General features: G+C 39.3%; 1 protein-coding gene across 4 annotated transcripts in view; it reads left to right on the forward strand.

The window, feature by feature from the left end:
- The window catches only part of DIP2B (DIP2 acetate--CoA ligase B (putative)), a 190,733-nt gene that overhangs the window by 110,280 nt on the left and 62,373 nt on the right, over positions 1-18,080 (forward strand). For 2 of the 4 annotated variants that reach the window (XM_081821653.1, XM_081821655.1), the window contains exons 5-8: positions 8,668-8,880; positions 11,690-11,845; positions 12,321-12,443; positions 15,944-16,141. In XM_081821653.1, the coding sequence (XP_081677779.1) occupies positions 8,668-8,880; positions 11,690-11,845; positions 12,321-12,443; positions 15,944-16,141 (690 nt within the window). The remainder of the gene's footprint in view (positions 1-8,667; positions 8,881-11,689; positions 11,846-12,320; positions 12,444-15,943; positions 16,142-18,080) is intronic. The other 2 variants (XM_081821654.1, XM_081821656.1) reach the window with 2 other exon arrangements.

Genomic DNA, 18,080 nt, shown 5'->3' on the forward strand with positions numbered 1-18,080 from the left:
CAGGAACATGAACGTTGTCAAACAGAAGAGGAATTCTCCCATCATGAAGAAATGTTGAGCGCACCCTACAGAGTGATTTCTCACATGGCCCCCACATGGAGATAGATCTTGATGCTCTCATTCTGCAGTTACGCACATGCCAGTGTCTAGCGTGATGTGGTGTGGAAGAACTGTACCATAAGGCCTCCATCAGTACTTTTCATTTTAGGGAATGGAATTTGCTGTCCCCATGTTAGGATTCAGATTTCATTCTCTCCAAGCTTCTGAGAGCCACTGCTGAGACACTTGGCTGTCTCCTGTTCCTATTGCAATCTAATCCGATGTCACTGGCTCCCTCTAACCCAGGGATGGCAGGTAGGGTTTATCTCACGTATTTCCTCTGATAGCCCCTGAAACACTGAAGTTCAGAAGAATGCTGAGGCTGCCCTCAGGGTTGGGGAGGTGGAAGAGGATTGTTGCTGGTGATGGGTGGGTTTTTTTGTGTTTTTTTTTAAAGAGGAAGTTCTGGGCAACTATAAAAATGACGTTGCCGTGGCACTCTTTCTAGAAAAGTTGTACTACGCTTGCAGAGCAAAACCAGCCTCAGATTTCATAGTAATTTAGTCGTGTTGCCCTTTGTGCGCTGTGCGAGCAGTCACGCCACACCCCACAAAGTGGGTTTGCTGTAAGGCGCGCACTGTGAACGTGCTGTCCTGTGGGAGCCCAGTACCTGGGATCCCTGCGAGAGTGCATGAGCCACCGGGCTTCTTTGGGAGGCATCCAACATATAACTGTTGGAATTGCTGAACCGATGAAATTTTAGAGCTATTTTGGGAAGGATTTAATAAAAGGATTTAGCAAGTAGAATATGCCATAAATCTTGGCCTTATTCATAGTATTATATGGAATGGAAAATACGATAAATAGTTAGCATGGGAAATAATTGGCCTTTGTTCATCTATCATTCACAAATAATAAAATAGCAGTCAACCTAAAATTTGCTTATTGATATGTACACTGATTTCTGTCTTATGGACTGGAAAATTTAAATTCTCCATGTTGGTAGCAAACTACGGTTCTTTTAGTGCCTGTGGCCTTTTTCAGAGTCTTTTAGACTGCTTGAATTACTGCCATCCAGTTCCCTTTATGTGCTGAAATCATTTACTAATGTCATGAGGCAATTACCTCAGCTCTTTCTTTGTAGGGGTTCTTTGTGTAATGCTGTTTCTCATTCATACGGATAAACACAATGCAAAAACTGCAGCATACATTGTTTTCCCCTCTAAATTTTTTCTCCACCCTTGTGGACTTACCCTGTGCTGCATTCTAAGGGTACTTGGATGACCAAACAGACCACAGAATGACCCCAAAACACAGTAAGCTATTTCAGCTGGCTTGGGTAGAATGAATTTAGACATCTGTCCCACACAGGGCCCTGCTTGAAAGTGATTACAGAAGTAATTCATGGGACCAGACAAGGAGAAATTTACCTCTCTGCATTTCTCTATATGATAGTGATGCCCATGAACGGACTTGGGATGTTATATACTTCTAACATACTTTAATAATGCTTTATAGAATTACAGTACATTACAGTACAAAAGGGACTTTCACGTGGCTTTCACAATGGCTGCCCTGCCTCATTTGCTCCTCCTAGCCACTCTGACATAGAAAGGGCAGATTTCTGTAGAGATGAGGAAACAAACAGGTTCGTAGTCACTAAGGGATTCGCCCCAGGTCAAGCAGCACAATTATGTATCAGACTCAAGTCTTCTTGATTTTGTTTTTTTACTCTATCAAAGTATCATGTTTGGGAGATCGTTTTTACTTAATTGATACTCAGTTTCCTTAGAATAGTGGGTATTATTCTAAGCAAATTGAATAGCTCTTGCCTTCTGAGAGCTTATAGCCCCAAACATTCTAGTTAGTTACTTTAAACTCAAAAGAGAACACTTGTCTGAATTACCAACTTGGGGAGTTTTCCCCAAATATTCCATTTTTATTCAAAACTGCAAAATAAACAGAATTGGCAAATCAGACCCCTATAAAATGTGCTCTAATTAATAGATTTGGATCATGTTAATAGCATACTTTAATTTATGGTATGGGTTATGAGCATTGGTCTGCAGTTGCTTGGGAGACCAGTAAATATTCAGTATTCTTTAAGCCAAAACACAATAAAAACCCACTCTGTCAGATTGAATTTGTTTATTCCAATGGCTGATTATAAAATTTAAGGCTTCCAGTAAAACTAATTTCATAGTTACCATTTATTGAGTACCCTCTGTTTACTAGTCAAAGGGCTAAGTGCTTAGCATATATTTTTTCTTTTTCTTTTCTCAACAGTCCCCTATCTCATTTTACAAATGAGAAAACAGGTTTAGAGAAGCTCAATTACTTACCCAGACTTCTGTTTCTATCTGTGTAGTCAGTTAGATAATCTGAAAATTCTCTCCTAGAACAGGGAAAAGAAAACTTCCCTTTAGAAATGCTAGATAGACTATAACCAGTTTCCTCTTAAATACATACAGGAACAAGAGAGGGAGAGAACAGTCACTGAACATCAGAGTGCTGAGATGGTGCTCACTTTCCCTGCCCTGGGGAGCAGGGAGGTAGGAAACAAAGGGCCTAAATTTAATTACTCTAAGGATAGAAAAGATAAAACCTTGAACCTATATAAGAGGTTAGAGGTTGGGGGCGCCTGGCTGGCTCAGTCAGTAGAACATGTGACTCTTGATCTTCGGGTTGTGAGTTCGAGCTCCACGGGGGGCGTAGAGCTTACTTAAAAAAAAATAAATAATAAGGTGGGAGGTTGGAAGTGAGATCCCTGGAGGGGCTTACATCTTCAGCAGAAGAGTGAACTAGAAAAAATTAACATGCCAGCAAAAGATGTCAAGAAAGCTTGCCTTGCGCCTGGCCTTGGGATAACAGGGGCTCGGACCTTACCTAAGAATTTGGGGTCAAGTGGGTTCAAGCTTTGAGTTTCACTGTACTGCCTGGTAAGAACTGACTAACATTAAAAAATGGTCTTCGGGCTGATGGTAACCTTGGGACACACAGTTTCTGCAAGGATACAACCTCAACCCAGGAACTTAGGATTCCCAGAGATAAAGATCCACTGAATTTTGTGAGCAAACAGTCCAAAAATAGAAAACACCATGGGAGAGAATCAATAGAAAAAGAACAACAACAGCAAACAGCAAAATTAGACCCTTAAGAACTGATTTGCCCAAGATCTCTCAGTGGCAGAGCTAAGATCAGAATTCAGAGCAGTCTGACCTAAAAAGCCCATTCTCTAAACCACTTGGCATATTGCCTCTCCTTCTACCATAGTGTCAAGTAAATATTTTGTGGTAAATCTGGAGCTCTAGCAATTGCTGCATGGTTGACCTAACTTTTCAAATAGGTAGTAAGTTAAAAAAAAAAAAAAAAATCTCTTTTCTTACCTCAATACAGTTGACCCAGGAGAAACACAATTTGAACTGTGTGGGTCCACTTTTATGTGGATTTTTTTACAGTACAGTAAATGTATTGCTCTTCCTTAACGATTTTCTTAATAACATTTTCTTTTCTCTAGCTTACTTTATTGTAAGAATACAGTATATAATACATGAATTATGTGTTGAAACAAACCAAAAAAAAAAAAAAAAGAAATATGTGTTGACTATATAATCAGTAAGGCTTCTGGTCAAGAGTAGGCTATTAGTAAAGCTTTGGGTGAGTCAAAAGTTATACATGGACTTTCCACCATGCATGGGGCCAGTGCATCTAACCCTTGTGTTTGTTCAAGGGGCAACAGTATTATTTGTAATATTAATTGATTTTGTGAACTGTTTTTTCATAGACATGGGAAAATACCTAGAAAAACAGTGTTTGGAGGTCCCTTATAGGTACAGCGACCCTGGAGTAATTATTGACGGCGAGTACCCCTTCTCAGAAGGGTTCCAGTTTGTACAGTCATGGTCAGGCAATTCATGCCAGTCAGAAGTCATTCACCAACTGTCCTACGAGTTGTTTCCTTTTCCTTCTTCTTTGAAGCTCCTATTTCTTGGCCTAGCTTATGTGGTATATTTTGTAGTCATTGTTAGGATAAGATCTTTCTTTCAGTGAATCTTGACCTAGCTACTGTTCTAAGCTGATGTCTGGGCCTGATTTTGGTGTCAGCGGTCAGAACCCAGTGGCAGGCACTGTCTTTCCAGGAGCGTGTCCAGCTGGTACAGTGGCCCTCAGGTAGTGCAGCTGGACTGAGATGTAACCATCCTCTCAGCGAGGTGCCATTTTCACCCTCATAGATCTTTTTAAATTCGTTCTTCTTACAGCTTTATTGAATTATAATCCACGTGCAATAAACATACTTAAAGTATATATTTTGCTAAGTTTTGACATAGCAAAACTGTGAAACCGTCACCACAATTAAGAAAATGAACATTATCCATCATCCCCCCCTACCAAATTTCCTCATAATCCCTTTGTAATCCTACTTCTCTTCCTCCCCATGATCTGTTTTCTGTCACTATACATTGGTTTGTATTTTCTAGAATTTCATATAAATAGAATCATACTTTGTTGTACTTTTTTTGGGCAAGGGAGGTCTGTCGTATTCCACTCGGCATAATTATTTTGAGATTCATCCATGTTGTGTGTATCGGAGGTTCATTCCTCTTTATTGCTGAATAGTAGTCTGTCAAATACATATACCACGATTTCTTTGTCCTTTCAGTTCTTGATGGACATTTGGGTGCTTTCCAGTTTTTACCTGTTACAAATAAAGCTGCTATGAACATTCACATACAAGTCCTTGTATATTTTCATTTCTCTTGGGTAGATAACCGAGGAGTAGATTGGATGGATTATGCCATTAGTAGGTGGAATGGGTAGGTGTTTAAACTTTTAAAATAAACATTTTTAGGTATCATAGATCTGTTTTCTGCCAAGAAGAAGGAAGTCATTTCCACTCATGGCTAACAACTAAAAGTGCTACCACAGTTAAAGGCAGTAAATTCAGGACTTTCCTTCCCTTAAAATCAACAAGCTAATTGTTACATGTTTTCTAATTGGTTATAAATGAATTTTAGGCTTCTGGTTATCAGTATAAAATAGTGCTGTGTTAAAAATCACACCGGCTAGAAACTGAAGGGCAAACCATGTTTTAAAAATTGTTTTCTCTTCTGTAGGACCTATGGTATTCATCTTACATAAAAGTAGAGTTGGCAAGGAACTTGATGGATAAGAGTTGTGAGTTCATGTTCAACCGAAGCAGAATGAGTGGGAAAATAACTTTATTACTATTAAATCTTGCCCAGATTTCTTCTAATCCACAGCAGTTTCCTGGGTGATAGCTATTTGACAAACCCAAAAAACTACCAAATAAATATATAAATATTTAAGGGAGCTCATTTTTATTTCTTAAAAGATATAATGTTCTGTGTGATCTTAGTAGGCAATCCGCCGGAAGCTTTGCACAGCCAGTTTTGTGCTGGTGAGCGAACGTAGGGTGGATTATTTGGGGAGGAGGAGGGGGACTAAGGTTTACTGGCCAGCTGCTATGTGCTGGCACTGCTGGGGGTGCCTTCTGGACATTGTCTCATTCCGTGGTCTCCTGTTGCAGTTAGCACAAAGACCCTTAGCAGCCCAGTACTATCCACTGGTCCAGCCTCATCTTTCGTCAGTGTAGCATCCTGTGCTTGAGCTAGTCCTATTGCTTTCAGATCTTCAAATGTGCCTTTTCTGTCCCCTCCCAGCATCCTCGCATGCTGTTCCCTCTCCCTGACTCTTTGCTCCCCCGCCCCCCAGTGGCCCTCAGAACCAGTAGCTTCTTACCCTTCTGGGCTGCCTGGGTTTAGGGCTCACTTCCTTGGGTGCCTGCACTGTGTAAGACTCTAAGTCCTATTAGAATAGGGACGTATCTTCCTTGTTCACCATTTTATTCCTGCCAACTAGTGTAGCGCTTCGTGGTATTTGTTGAAGGGATGAACAAGCAAACCTTCTCAGATGGATAATTTTATCCCCAAGTCACATAGCTTGTGAGGGGCGGACCCCAGAGTTCAAATGGAAGACAGACACCAAAGCCATGTTTTTTCCAGCCCACAGTTGTAGTCACTAAACACTCAGGAGGACTGGCAGGCAAACAAGGTAATTGAATTGAAACAATACACCTAATTACATAATTGATCCAATATAGAAACATAGTGAAGCCAATTTTCCATAAACCTAATCATGAAAATACTGGTTTTACTCTCTCCTGAAAATTGGGTTATTCTGATTTTAGACTTAACACAGTTTAAAATAAATGATCCAATAAGGACAGCCTGTAAATCCAGTGGAGTTTGTGGGATCCTGAGATGTATGACCCTGAAAGTACTTTGTTCTTAGGGTCAGATTCACCTGTCCCACGCCACCCGCCCAGTCATCTTTTCTTTAGCATGTTTATAAAGACAGAAATCTCTGCCCTCCAAGGTATACCGTTAAAATGTTGGAATATTTTTTGGGAGTGATACAAACCTCTTTGCTTGAATAAAAAGCTACAGATGCTGTTATTTTTCTTTCTCTATATTTTCCTTAAGTCACTCTCCTTTTGCATTATAGATCTCTTTCCCCTTTAAAGAACCTTAATGTATCCTTTGGGGTCTGACCACTGTTTACCTTTCCAGCCTCATCTTTTGCCCCTTACACCTCAAAGTTTTTACTCCATTTACATAGAAGTTCTTGAAATCCTTGACTAAGATTGGTGCCCCTCTTGTGAAACCCTTTGCTTACCCTGTTTCTTAGCATCCTTTGTATTCTTGTGAGATAGTCCGTGGGATTGTGTCTCCTGTACTGGACCATAAGCCTTTTTAGGGCACTGTCTCATAAGAACATATACATCTCAGAATCCCCAGAACCTGACATAGTTTCCAGCACGTACTGTAGTTATGTAGTAGATTGTAAAAATAATCAGTCTTGGGCCTCATATCTCCTTCAATATGAGATAATAAGTTGGAGGTGGTTCAGAGCACGAAGCCAGGATATAGTCATTACTTTAACTTCCTTGCTTGCTCTGGACCTGCAAAATTTGGCTTCTAGGTTAAATTAGTCTTTTGTGGTTCAAATTTCCATTGTGGAGTGCTAGCAGCATTCTAGCCCTGTTATCTCTTTGGCTCTTTGTGTTTTGTTTTTTAAATTATTTTATTTTTAAGTAATCTCTATACCCAACGTAGGGTTTGAACTTACAACCCTGAGATCGAGAGTTGCATGCCCTACCTGAGCCAGCCAGGCAGCCCTCTCTCTGGCTTTTTGAACCAAAGCAGAACGCATACCTACAGTTTCCCCCGAGTTAAGAGTGTTCAGCAGGATTAACCACAGAGTGTTTAATTTTTTAAAAAATTGAATGAAATTCAGTCCACAGGCTGTTAATTATAACCCCCTAAATCATGTCGAAGGGTTTGTTTCACATCAGACCAAATGCCCCTTTAACTTGTATGCCTCCTAAGCTGAGAGCCTGGAAATAAATTCCTGACTTCTGCTTCCCTCGGCTATCCTATATTTGGTTGAACTTTTCATTTTTTATTTTTCTCAACATGGTTTTCTAATTTAGGCCTTATTTTCCTGAAGTCAGAGCCAGGCCAAATACAGGCATCAGTAAATTTCTCACAGTTCTTCTCTGAGAATTAAGGAGAGCCATACAGATCAGGGTTGTCTGCTGTCATGTTTGAAAGGCTTACGTGTGCTGAGTGACCACTTTTCCTCTAAAACCATGAATGCCTCCAGGCTAAGCACTGTTTCTAACTCCATTTCTAATTCCCCAGCACCTAACTCACTGTTAGACACTTAAGTTGTTGTTAACAAAAGTAAGTTTTTATATCACACTATCAAGATCATTTCCTTTTGAGGGGCGCCTGGGTGGCTCAGTCGTTAAGCGTCTGCCTTCGGCTCAGGTCATGATCCCAGGGTTCTGGGATCGAGCCCCGCATTGGGCTCCCTGCTCGGCGGGGAACCTGCTTCTCCCTCTCCCACTCCCCCTGCTTGTGTTCCCTCTCTCACTGTGTCTCTCTCTGTCAAATAAATAAAATCTTAAAAAAAAAAAAGATCATTTCCTTTTGAGTAGACACTAATTAATAAGTACTTGTCAGAATCAGTGTAACAACCTATCACAAGGTTCTGTAATTAAGAGGTTGAGGAAGATATATAAGCACTTCGGTATTACTTGAATATAAGTAGATAAGCCAGAAGAATTTAGATCCTGGTTAAGTTCAGAACAGAAAAGCAGTGAATGAAGTTTAAATATTCTAAAAGGGATTTTTTAAGAACTTAAAATTACTTACAGATTTAGGCTGTTTCATTTTTGCAGGTTTTGTCCATAGACCTTTCCTTGAGATTCTTGAGAAACTTTACATACTAATCTACCTTAAGAATGTGAATAGAGACGCCTGGGTGGCTCAGTTGGTTAAGCATCCCACTCTTGATTTTGGCTCAGATCATGATCTCAGGGTTGTGATATCAAGCCCTGCATTGGGCTCCATGCTGGGCTTGGAGCCTCCTTAGGATTCTCTCTCTCCCTCTCCCCCATCCCCCCCAAATCTCTTTGTCTCTCTAAAAAAAAAGTGCAAAATTTTGCTGGTGTCAAAATTGAATGTGTGATCAATGAGCAAGAACTGAAAGGTCTCTGTTCTAGGCAGGATCGAGAACTTCTTTTTTTCTAATTCCACACAGACACGTCTTCGGCCTCTGAGGATGAGGGCTCTCTGAGACGCCAAGCTGCGCTCTCTGCTGCCTTGCAACAGAGCTTACAGAATGCTGAGTCCTGGATCAACCGTTCAATTCAGGGATCGTCCACTTCTTCATCCGCATCTTCTACGCTGTCCCATGGAGAGGTCAAAGGAACCAGTGGGTCTCTAGCTGATGTATTTGCCAATACTCGAATAGGTAGGAGCTGGATCTCCCCAAGAAGCTCAAATTATGTTCCATTTGGCTCCCAGCATCCAGGAAATAGTTTATGATTTGTATTAGGTTTTTCAGAGTGGCCTAAGAAAATCAGAACGAACATAACAGTTAATGGGGCAAAGAAGGAAACACCTGAAATACATTTGGAATGATAGGCATCATCTGCATTATTGGTGCATAGCATTGCCCACCTGAAGCCATAGCTATTTCCATAAGCAATACTCAAGCTGCAAGATATAACACCAGTCTTAATGTGGGTTTATCCCTGTTAGAGAATATTCCATGTATTAAAAGGTGTTAAACTATGTAACATCTTAGGTTTTCCCAGGATTGTTATCTGTGTTTTCTCAAACAAAACCCATAAAACCTGAACAAATTCTGCACTAAGACAGTATCAGTGAAGCCCTTTGTCTTTAGCATAAAGACTGGATTTATTGTCCTTGCTGCTGTGTTATTGCTACACCTGGGGCGTGCAGGCTGAGGATGTTGGTGCTCTGTGAGCTGCTACCTGCTGCCGATGCGCCTGTATGGACTGTAGCTTTTGCTTGGCTCTGCTTTACGTTTTTGTGTGTGTTTTTTTAAGAGTTTGTGACATCTGCAGGTAAAGATACAGCTCAGATCTCTGCTGCTAAATTGGTTGGTACATATTGCACTAAGTAATGTGTTTTGAACATCATGTGTCTGTGGTGTCTTAGTTTTCGTATCAGTGACCTTTCTCTATTACCTTACATATATATATATCTTTAATCTATTAATTGATTTCTGAAAAGAAAAACTTAGAAAATTTGTAATTCAAGCCTGTAATTAGTAAAGAACATAGCTACCTGGAGGGTATGATTGCCCACATTAAAAAGCTAAGTGCCAACAGCTGGTGCCTTGTCGTGCACTCTTGGCTCTGCCCTGTAATTCACTGAACCTCTTAAAGTAGCTACAGATGAGCACGCTCACCACCTCTTCTGTTTGGAAGGACAAGCAGCAGAGCCAAGGTTGGGTCAGGTTTTATTTCCACATTTGTCTAAAAGAGAGCAATTTCAGTTATTAAAAATATTGTCCTTTTTTTTTAATACTTTATTTATTTATTTGACAGAGAGAGACACAGCGAGAGAGGGAACACAAGCAGGGGGAGTGGGAGAGGGAGAAGCAGGCTTCCTGTGGAGCAGGGAGCCCAATGCGGGGCTCGATCCCAGGACCCTGGGATCATGACCTGAGCAGAAGGCAGACCTAATCCCCAGTTAACTCTGTCTGGATTTTTGTTAACAAGATGATTTCATCTGACCTTATATTTTTTCTCTTGCTTCTGCTAGTCTATGAAAAGTTTTTTGTTCAGGTACTCAGAGAAACTGTTTTATCTAACATTATTGCCTTTTGGATGTTTGCTCTAACAGAAGCAATTCATCTTCCCAGTAGAAAAATTTGAAGGTACAAATAAAGATAATCTATAAAGCCATTTCCCATGGATAACACTTTAATGTGTCTCTTCCTAGATTTTTTTTGCATATGAATATGTAGGGTTTTGGTCTTTTTTACAAAAATGTAATTGTACTAAACAGTGTTCATAACTTGCTCTTCTTAGCAGTGTATCACAAACATCTTTTAGATCATTAATATAGAATTATACTATATTTTTATGGTTTCAAAGTATGCCATTATATGGTTATGCTTTGGCTTATTTAGCCGTTCCCCTGTTTTGGACATTTAGCTAGTATCCAATTTTTTGTTATTGTAAAAACTGCTGAAAGGAACATCCTTGAACACACAACTTGGTGCGTTTGTCTGATTATTTCTTTAAGATATATTCCAAGTAAGTGGAATTGCTTGGTCAAACAAAAGTGCCTATTCTTAATGCTTTGTTACTTCATTATCCTACAGAAAGGTATACTGTAGTATACTTGTGCTAGTATATTTAGAACTTTAAAAACTATTGAACTAGTAAGAGCAGACTTTTAGGGCATAGAGACCTTACTCCCAAACTTATTTTAGAAATTGTTTATATTATGCTTTTTGTCTTTTTTATAGTTTTGAGTGGCTTGTTGTTATTCTTGTGAATCATATATTTTACTTCCTCTAATTTTCCTTTCCTTCTCCAGATGTTTTTCTAAGTTTTTTGTAACACATCCCTGTTGAATGGCTCTCCTCCAACTTATGTCATTCAGTTTCTCAATATTAAGGATCCCTACATGAAGCAGAGTACAATAACATTATTTAATCATGCTTCAATCAAGGGAAGAACCTTGTGTGTCAAGTAGATCTGAGGTTCTTGTGGATTATTTTATAAAAATTGGAAGTGGGCTTTATCTGGTTTTCTTCATCTGGAGACCTGAGGAATCTGACCCCACTCCCAAGACACTCCTTCCATTTTCAGTGGAAGAAGAAACATAGATAAGCCAACATAAACATGAAGAAATGCTTGAGACTAGAATATTAGTAGCATTATGACCATACTCACTTTGTTTTCATTTTGAAGTCACTCACAGTTTTTATTCTATTATGATTATTAATATTGAAATTCTACCAGTCTTTCTGTGTAGGAAAGAATGTTTTTCAGGAATATTTGATGTGTGATTTGCTCTTACTTAAGGCTATTCAAATTTTTAAAAATAATTTTGATATGCCCTTCCTTAACCTCTTGCCCTCACATTATATCTTCCTAGTAGAATTTGATTTCAAAGGTTATTTTATAACAGTTGATACCCTGTTTATGTAATTTTTTCCTTGTTAAGAAACAACAAAAATTTAAAGAATTTTTTTATTGCTAATGTAATATTCTAAATTTTGTTTTCTCCCCTCTTAGAGAATTTCTCTGCTCCCCCTGATGTTACTACAACTACCTCTTCTTCATCATCATCTTCCTCAATGCGCCCAGCAAATATTGATCTGCCCCCCTCGGGGATAGTTAAAGGCATGCACAAAGGATCCAACAGGTCCAGCCTTATGGATACAGCTGATGGTAGGGAGTTCTTTTGGGCAGCTAAATAGAGAATATTAGTTAAACTGGGAAAATTCACATCGTGAATAGCAGCGCCTGAGTGGTTGAGCAGAACTCCACTGCCCACATGTCCCCTGGAGCACCCTCTTTTTCAACAGCCTGCCCTGTGGCAGCACTGTTACTTGTTCAGACAGTCTGCATTGTCAAAAGATACTCTGAATAAAAAACTGAGTATGGAAAAAAAAAAAAAGAATGCTATAAGTAAAAAAGAGGATTAGATGAAATCTGGAAGCAGGGTGTTAATAATAGCACCATATTTGTTCTGTGTTGTCATAAAACTTGTTATGTACATATTTGTACATTTCTGGCCCAGTTGAATTAGAGTAAGACTGAGCAAGAGCCAAATGTCATTAGAAATAAAAACTCCTAAGAGGATTGAGAAGCTGAGATAGCCCTAAAATCAATGAATTTTAACTTACTGTTTTTTCCCTTCTAGGTGTTCCTGTCAGTAGCAGAGTATCCACTAAAATCCAGCAGCTTCTCAACACTCTGAAACGACCCAAAAGACCTCCCTTAAAAGAATTTTTCGTGGATGACTCTGAAGAAATTGTGGAAGGTAGTAGTAATAATACTGAAGACATATATACCTTCAACAAACATATCTTAGGCAATTACTACATGTCAGGTACCGCAGGATTTAAAGGTGAACGAGGCAGCATTTTTGTTGAAAGAATTCGTAGTTCTCTGTTCTTCTTTCCCTAGGGATCATTTGTATTTCAGATCTCAGGTGCAAAATAAAGAGGGAGGAAGGGGAGAGAAAGGCAAAGAGATAACTGGAGCATAGAGCTATCCTTGTAAAATATGCCCTTTGAAATTAGGAACTTTCCCAAATAATAAAATTTTTTAAATTATTTACATTTTGCATTATCCTAGAATACACATGTCAAATTTGACCTCAAAAATTTGCCCAGTCAGAGACACTTGCAGATCTTATTGCCAGAGAGTTCTCCCTATTGTAACAGTCTTTCCCCCTCCTTCCAACCCTGCCTTAATCCTTTCAAATAAAGTCTCTCCTTACAGGGAAAAAAAAAAAAATTTGCCCAGTCTTTTTTGATACAACATAATCCTTTTGTTAAATCAGTCAGTCAACACATATGTCTGCTTTTTACAGGACAGTGTGGTAAATGGTGAAGAGTTCAAAGATTTATGAAAATAGAGCCACTCCTTCATATTGTTTACACATTAGATATACTAAAATATATACACGTGAAAGCATAGTTTAGCCAGTAAGTATGAATCGACTAATGCAACAGCTGGGAGAAGGGCAGAAATCAGTCCCATCTGTGTGGTTAGGGAGAGCTTCGTAGAGCAAGTGGTAATAGTGATTTCTTTATTTAATAATTTAACAGATATTTATGGATGAAATCATGTGATGTTTAGGATTTAATAGAAAGAATTGGGAGTTGAATGAGTAGGAGTATAGATGAAATGAAAGTGGCCGTTTGATAATTATTGAAGCTGGATGACGAACAGATCTACCTAACAAAAGGTTTTGTCAACAGAACTGAGCCTTGGTAGCTTTGTAGTTCATTTTTACATCCTGAGACTAATATAGTAGGCTTTGATCACTTTGGATGTGTTAATGGAACTAGGCATGTTAATAGACTAGATCTGGTCTTAGCCCACTTTATGCAGCCAGAAGCAACAGGCAACCTGATGTACGAGGTTAAGATGACTTTATGTTTCTTTAGGAGTCACTAAACTCACTGAACATGTATGGACATCTTCCTACATATCCTGATATTCAAGATGCTCATACCAGTAATAGCCTCCCCAGTATTTCTAGCACTGTGTATTAACCAGGCAAATGAAGGTCAAGTTTTAATAGGAATCATACTTGAACAATTTTCATTGGCAGAATAGCACTAACAGCTTTCCACTAATTATAAATAGGCGACAGTTGCTCATTTAAGTGATGATTATCTTTGGAAAAGTAAAGTATCCACATGTCTTTGGGGGCCTTTGAAAGAGTGTCCCCCAGGGTCTGCGTTGAGGCCTAGTGGGTGGCAGTAATGTACACACTTTTTTTTTTTTAAAGATTTTATTTATTTATTTATTTGAGACAGAATGAGAGACAGAGAGCACGAGAGGGAGGAGGGTCAGAGGGAGAAGCAGACTCCCCGCCGAGCAGGGAGCCCGATGCGGGACTCGATCCTGGGACTCCAGGATCATGACCTGAGCCGAAGGCAGTCGCTTAACCGACTGAGCCACCCAGGCGCCCAATGTACACACTTTTATGACCAGAAGACTATGCCTACCATATATACAGTCTGTCCATAAAAACAAAACTATTTAGAATCACATGTGTTTATTTTTTTAATGAATATGGTGGTTTAGAGTCTGGGAATATATGAAGCAGAAGGGCAGCTGAAACGTTACATACCTAGGGCAGTGAATTGGAAAGTGAAACTATTTCATTAGTTTTATGTTAGTAGAAAAAAGAATCAAGACATTTTAAGTAAATTTCCCAAGTCTGTCATTAAGTTGAGCTATAAAATAAAGTTATTTCATATTTCATTTGCCCATCTAATACTTGCTGCTTATTCTGTTTCTTTTCCTTTCTATGCCTCTTCTCTCATCTCCCACTCACCTGGCTAATTCCTACCCTTCCTCTAAGACTCAGCTCACATGGGGGACTCCGTCCTCTAAGCTAGGTGATATGGCCTTCTTCTTCCATCCCTATAACGTTTCTGTCATGCATTGTTCATGTTTCTCTACTTAGTTCTGTGTATGTGTGTGTGTCCCCCTTGCACTCCAGATACCTTATGAGGGCGCAGACTCGGTGCTCCTTGCACCTAGCACTTATTAGAAACAATAAATGTTTGTTCAAAGAATGATATGTACAGCATTTATTTCCTCAGTGTTTATTACATCCTGTGCATATCATTGGCACTCAGTAAATGACTTTGTTCCATGTATAAATTATCTTTGCTGCTATGAAAATAGAATTTTTTTGCTTTTTTTTATTTGAATATTTGTTCATTGTAGAAAAATTAAGAGGACTTTTATTTATATGAAAAAATATGAAATACTATTCACCTCCAATTTCTGGAATGACCATGTTAATAATCTAGCACTTCTGTTCCCCCAAATTCAGTTCAATTTAATTAACATCAGTTGAGCTACCATTATGTATTAGGCACCATAGGCAATAAGAAGACAAAGAACCAGGCCTTCTTTCAAGAAGGTGTCAGGCTTAGGGGGAGAAAAGCTTACACAGTAATTCTTTGAGGATCCTCAGTGCTTTAATTAAGGGTAGACTACCATACAGTGGGGGAGCACTAAGGAAGGAATGACTGGGGACGGCTTCCCAGGGAATGTGCTGTTTGAGCTGCATCCTGACAAAGATGAGTACAAGTATACCAGGAGCAAAGGGGTTGGCCAGATGAGATGTGTACGAAGGTATGGAGACATGGAACACTGTCATCCATGCTCATTATCTGTTTGAGTCTAATAATGACCCTGTGATCCCGTCTCTGCCTTTTGACTAAGATCAAGTGTAATAATGACCCTGTCTAAGTGTTACTATCCCCATTTTACAGATGAGGAAAAATGAGGCTCAAGTAACTCAAGTTGATTAAGGTCACACTGGTAAAATGTTAACGTAAACTTGGGTTTTCTGACACACAGTTTAGTGCTTTTTCGTTAAATATAACCCAGTGAAGTGCAACCTGGCTCTCTAACATCAGACACTTCTGGATTAGAAGGATTTAAGGATTTAAAAACCAGTTGAGTCAAATTATAAAATTGCTAAAAAGGAATGTAGGCTCTGTGCTTTTCTGTACGTTCAGTGATTTGCTTTGTTAGAGTCAGGATTTGTTAATTACATAAAATATATTAAATATGATTTCATGATTATGTGGGAAGGTGAATTCAGGCCCATTTTGTGGATTACCATTTCTAGCGATATCATTTCTTTTTTCAGAGTGAGTTTAAACCAAATAAAGATGAAGAGAAAAGGGAAATATATTTGCGATTAGAGACCTAAGTTTTGTTAGTTGCTATTTGTATATATTTCAGATAATATTTTTATAACCCCTGGGGTTTTTTTTGGTACAGTACCTCAGCCAGACCCCAACCAGCCCAAGCCTGAAGGACGGCAGATGACCCCTGTAAAGGGGGAGCCATTAGGAGTCATCTGTAACTGGCCTCCTGCTCTTGAGTCGGCCCTGCAGCGCTGGGGCACCACGCAAGCAAAATGCCCCTGTCTGACCGCCCTGGACGTGACGGGGAAACCAGTTTACACGCTCACATACGGTCAGTTTGCAAGAGTCCCAGCTCCTTCCTTTTCTCCTGATAGTTCTTCATATTATCATGGGTGGTGTTTTCATCTTGATATTTAGCAGTTGCTGGTCATTGTGTTTCAACAGATATTTTAAATTATTTTAATAGGATCCTGAGTTCTAAGTAAAGCTATTGTCAAATATTTTCATTTGCTAAATGATATTTGCAAAGCAGCTAATATTTAAAAGAGCAGAAAGAAGAAAGGCTTTCTGGATCCACTGATGATTTAATATTAGAAGGAGATTTGGAGAAGATGTTTGGGCAGGATATATGGCAGGATAGTTTTTGTTTTTGTTTTTAAAGAAATGCTTTTTTTTTTTAAGATTTTATTTATCTATTTGAGAGAGAGCCAGAGATAGCGCGAGAGAGCACAAGCTGGGAGGAGAGGGAGAAGCAGGCCCGACAACGCGGGGCTTGATCCCAGGACCCTGGGATCATGACCTGAGCTGAAGGCAGACGCTTAACTGACTGAGCCACCCAGTTGCCCCCAAAAATCTGATAGTTTTATCTAAAAATTGAAACCAATTACTTTTTAGATCTTTGCCATTTCATTCTACCTCTCGCTAGAACAGGCACAAAATTTTATAATGAACAAAGAATTAGGGATGCCTGGGTGGCTCAGTCATTTAAGCATCTGCCTTCAGCTCAGGTTGGGATCCCGGGGTCCTAGAATTGAGTCCTGCATCCAGCTCCTTGCTTGGCGGGGAACCTGCTTCTCCCTCTGCCTGCCGCTCCCCCTGCTTGTGCTCGCTCTCTCTCTAATAAATAAATAAATAAATAATCTTAAAAAAACAAAAAACCCCCAAAGAATTGGTACTTTTCCATTTAGTTTTGCACCCCAGCTAAAGTTTGATTTTTCCTTTTTAAATAGCTTTTCAAAGTAACTTAATTTTCTTTTAAAAATTCCTCTAAAATAATTTTATTTTTCAATTTTTAGATTTTTTTAAAAGATTTTATTTATTTGAGAGAGAGAGCTCAAGCGGGGGTGGGGGCGGCAGGGGTAGAGGCACAGGGAGAGGAGAAGCAGACTCCCCGCTGAGCAGGGAGCCCAGGACTCTGAGACCATGACCTGAGCCAAAGATAGACACTTAACCAACTGAACCACCCAGGTGCCCCTATTTTTCAATTATCAACAAGAAGAAGAGTGGATTCAACCTGGGCTGTGAGATTTTGTACTAGTTTATTCAAACATCAGGTTCCTTTTTCCCTTCAGAAGTGAAGCTCAGGGACGCCTGGGTGGCTCAGTCGGTTAAGTGTCTGCCTTCGGCTCAGGTCATGATCCCATCGAGTTCCACATCGGGATCCTTGCTCAGGAGAAAGCCTGCTTCTCCTTCTGCCTGCCGCTCCCCCTGCTTGTGCTCTCTCTCATGCATTCTCTCTCTCTCTGGCAAATAAAATCTTAAAAAAAAGAAGTGAAGCACATGTCCATAAACCTAGATACTGAGTAATTTTTGGAAGAAAGTAGTTTTTATTTAAAGAATCTGACAGACGTGAGTTTAAACCCTAGCTGCCCCTCTGAATGAGTTATATGTAAAACTAACATACCTATTCAGAATGACATGATTTCTTTTTCACTTTCTGCATAATCTAAGATAAGAATTTCTAAGGGTGTTTGGAGGGAGGGGGAAGAAAGAGGGGAAGATCAACTTTTTTTTCCCCCAAAAAGTGGTTTTTAGCATTCATTTCAGAAGCTATATGTTAATTTCATCCATGTAACCCTTAAAGCAGTTAGCTGACTAAATCTTTACATGTTTATATAACACCTATGAATATATCCACATGTTTCACCTAATTTCCATATTGTCTGTTTTCACTGAAATACAGTGCCATGGAATGCTTAATCATTTGAGTCATACTTCTGCTTTGCAGTTAACCTCAAGTATCTAATATCATATATGTAAGTAGTTCTTCA

This window comes from Leptonychotes weddellii, chromosome 5 (assembly GCF_054177405.1).
Source record: "Leptonychotes weddellii isolate Sample4059 chromosome 5, ASM5417740v2, whole genome shotgun sequence".
Taxonomy (NCBI): Eukaryota; Metazoa; Chordata; class Mammalia; order Carnivora; family Phocidae; genus Leptonychotes; species Leptonychotes weddellii.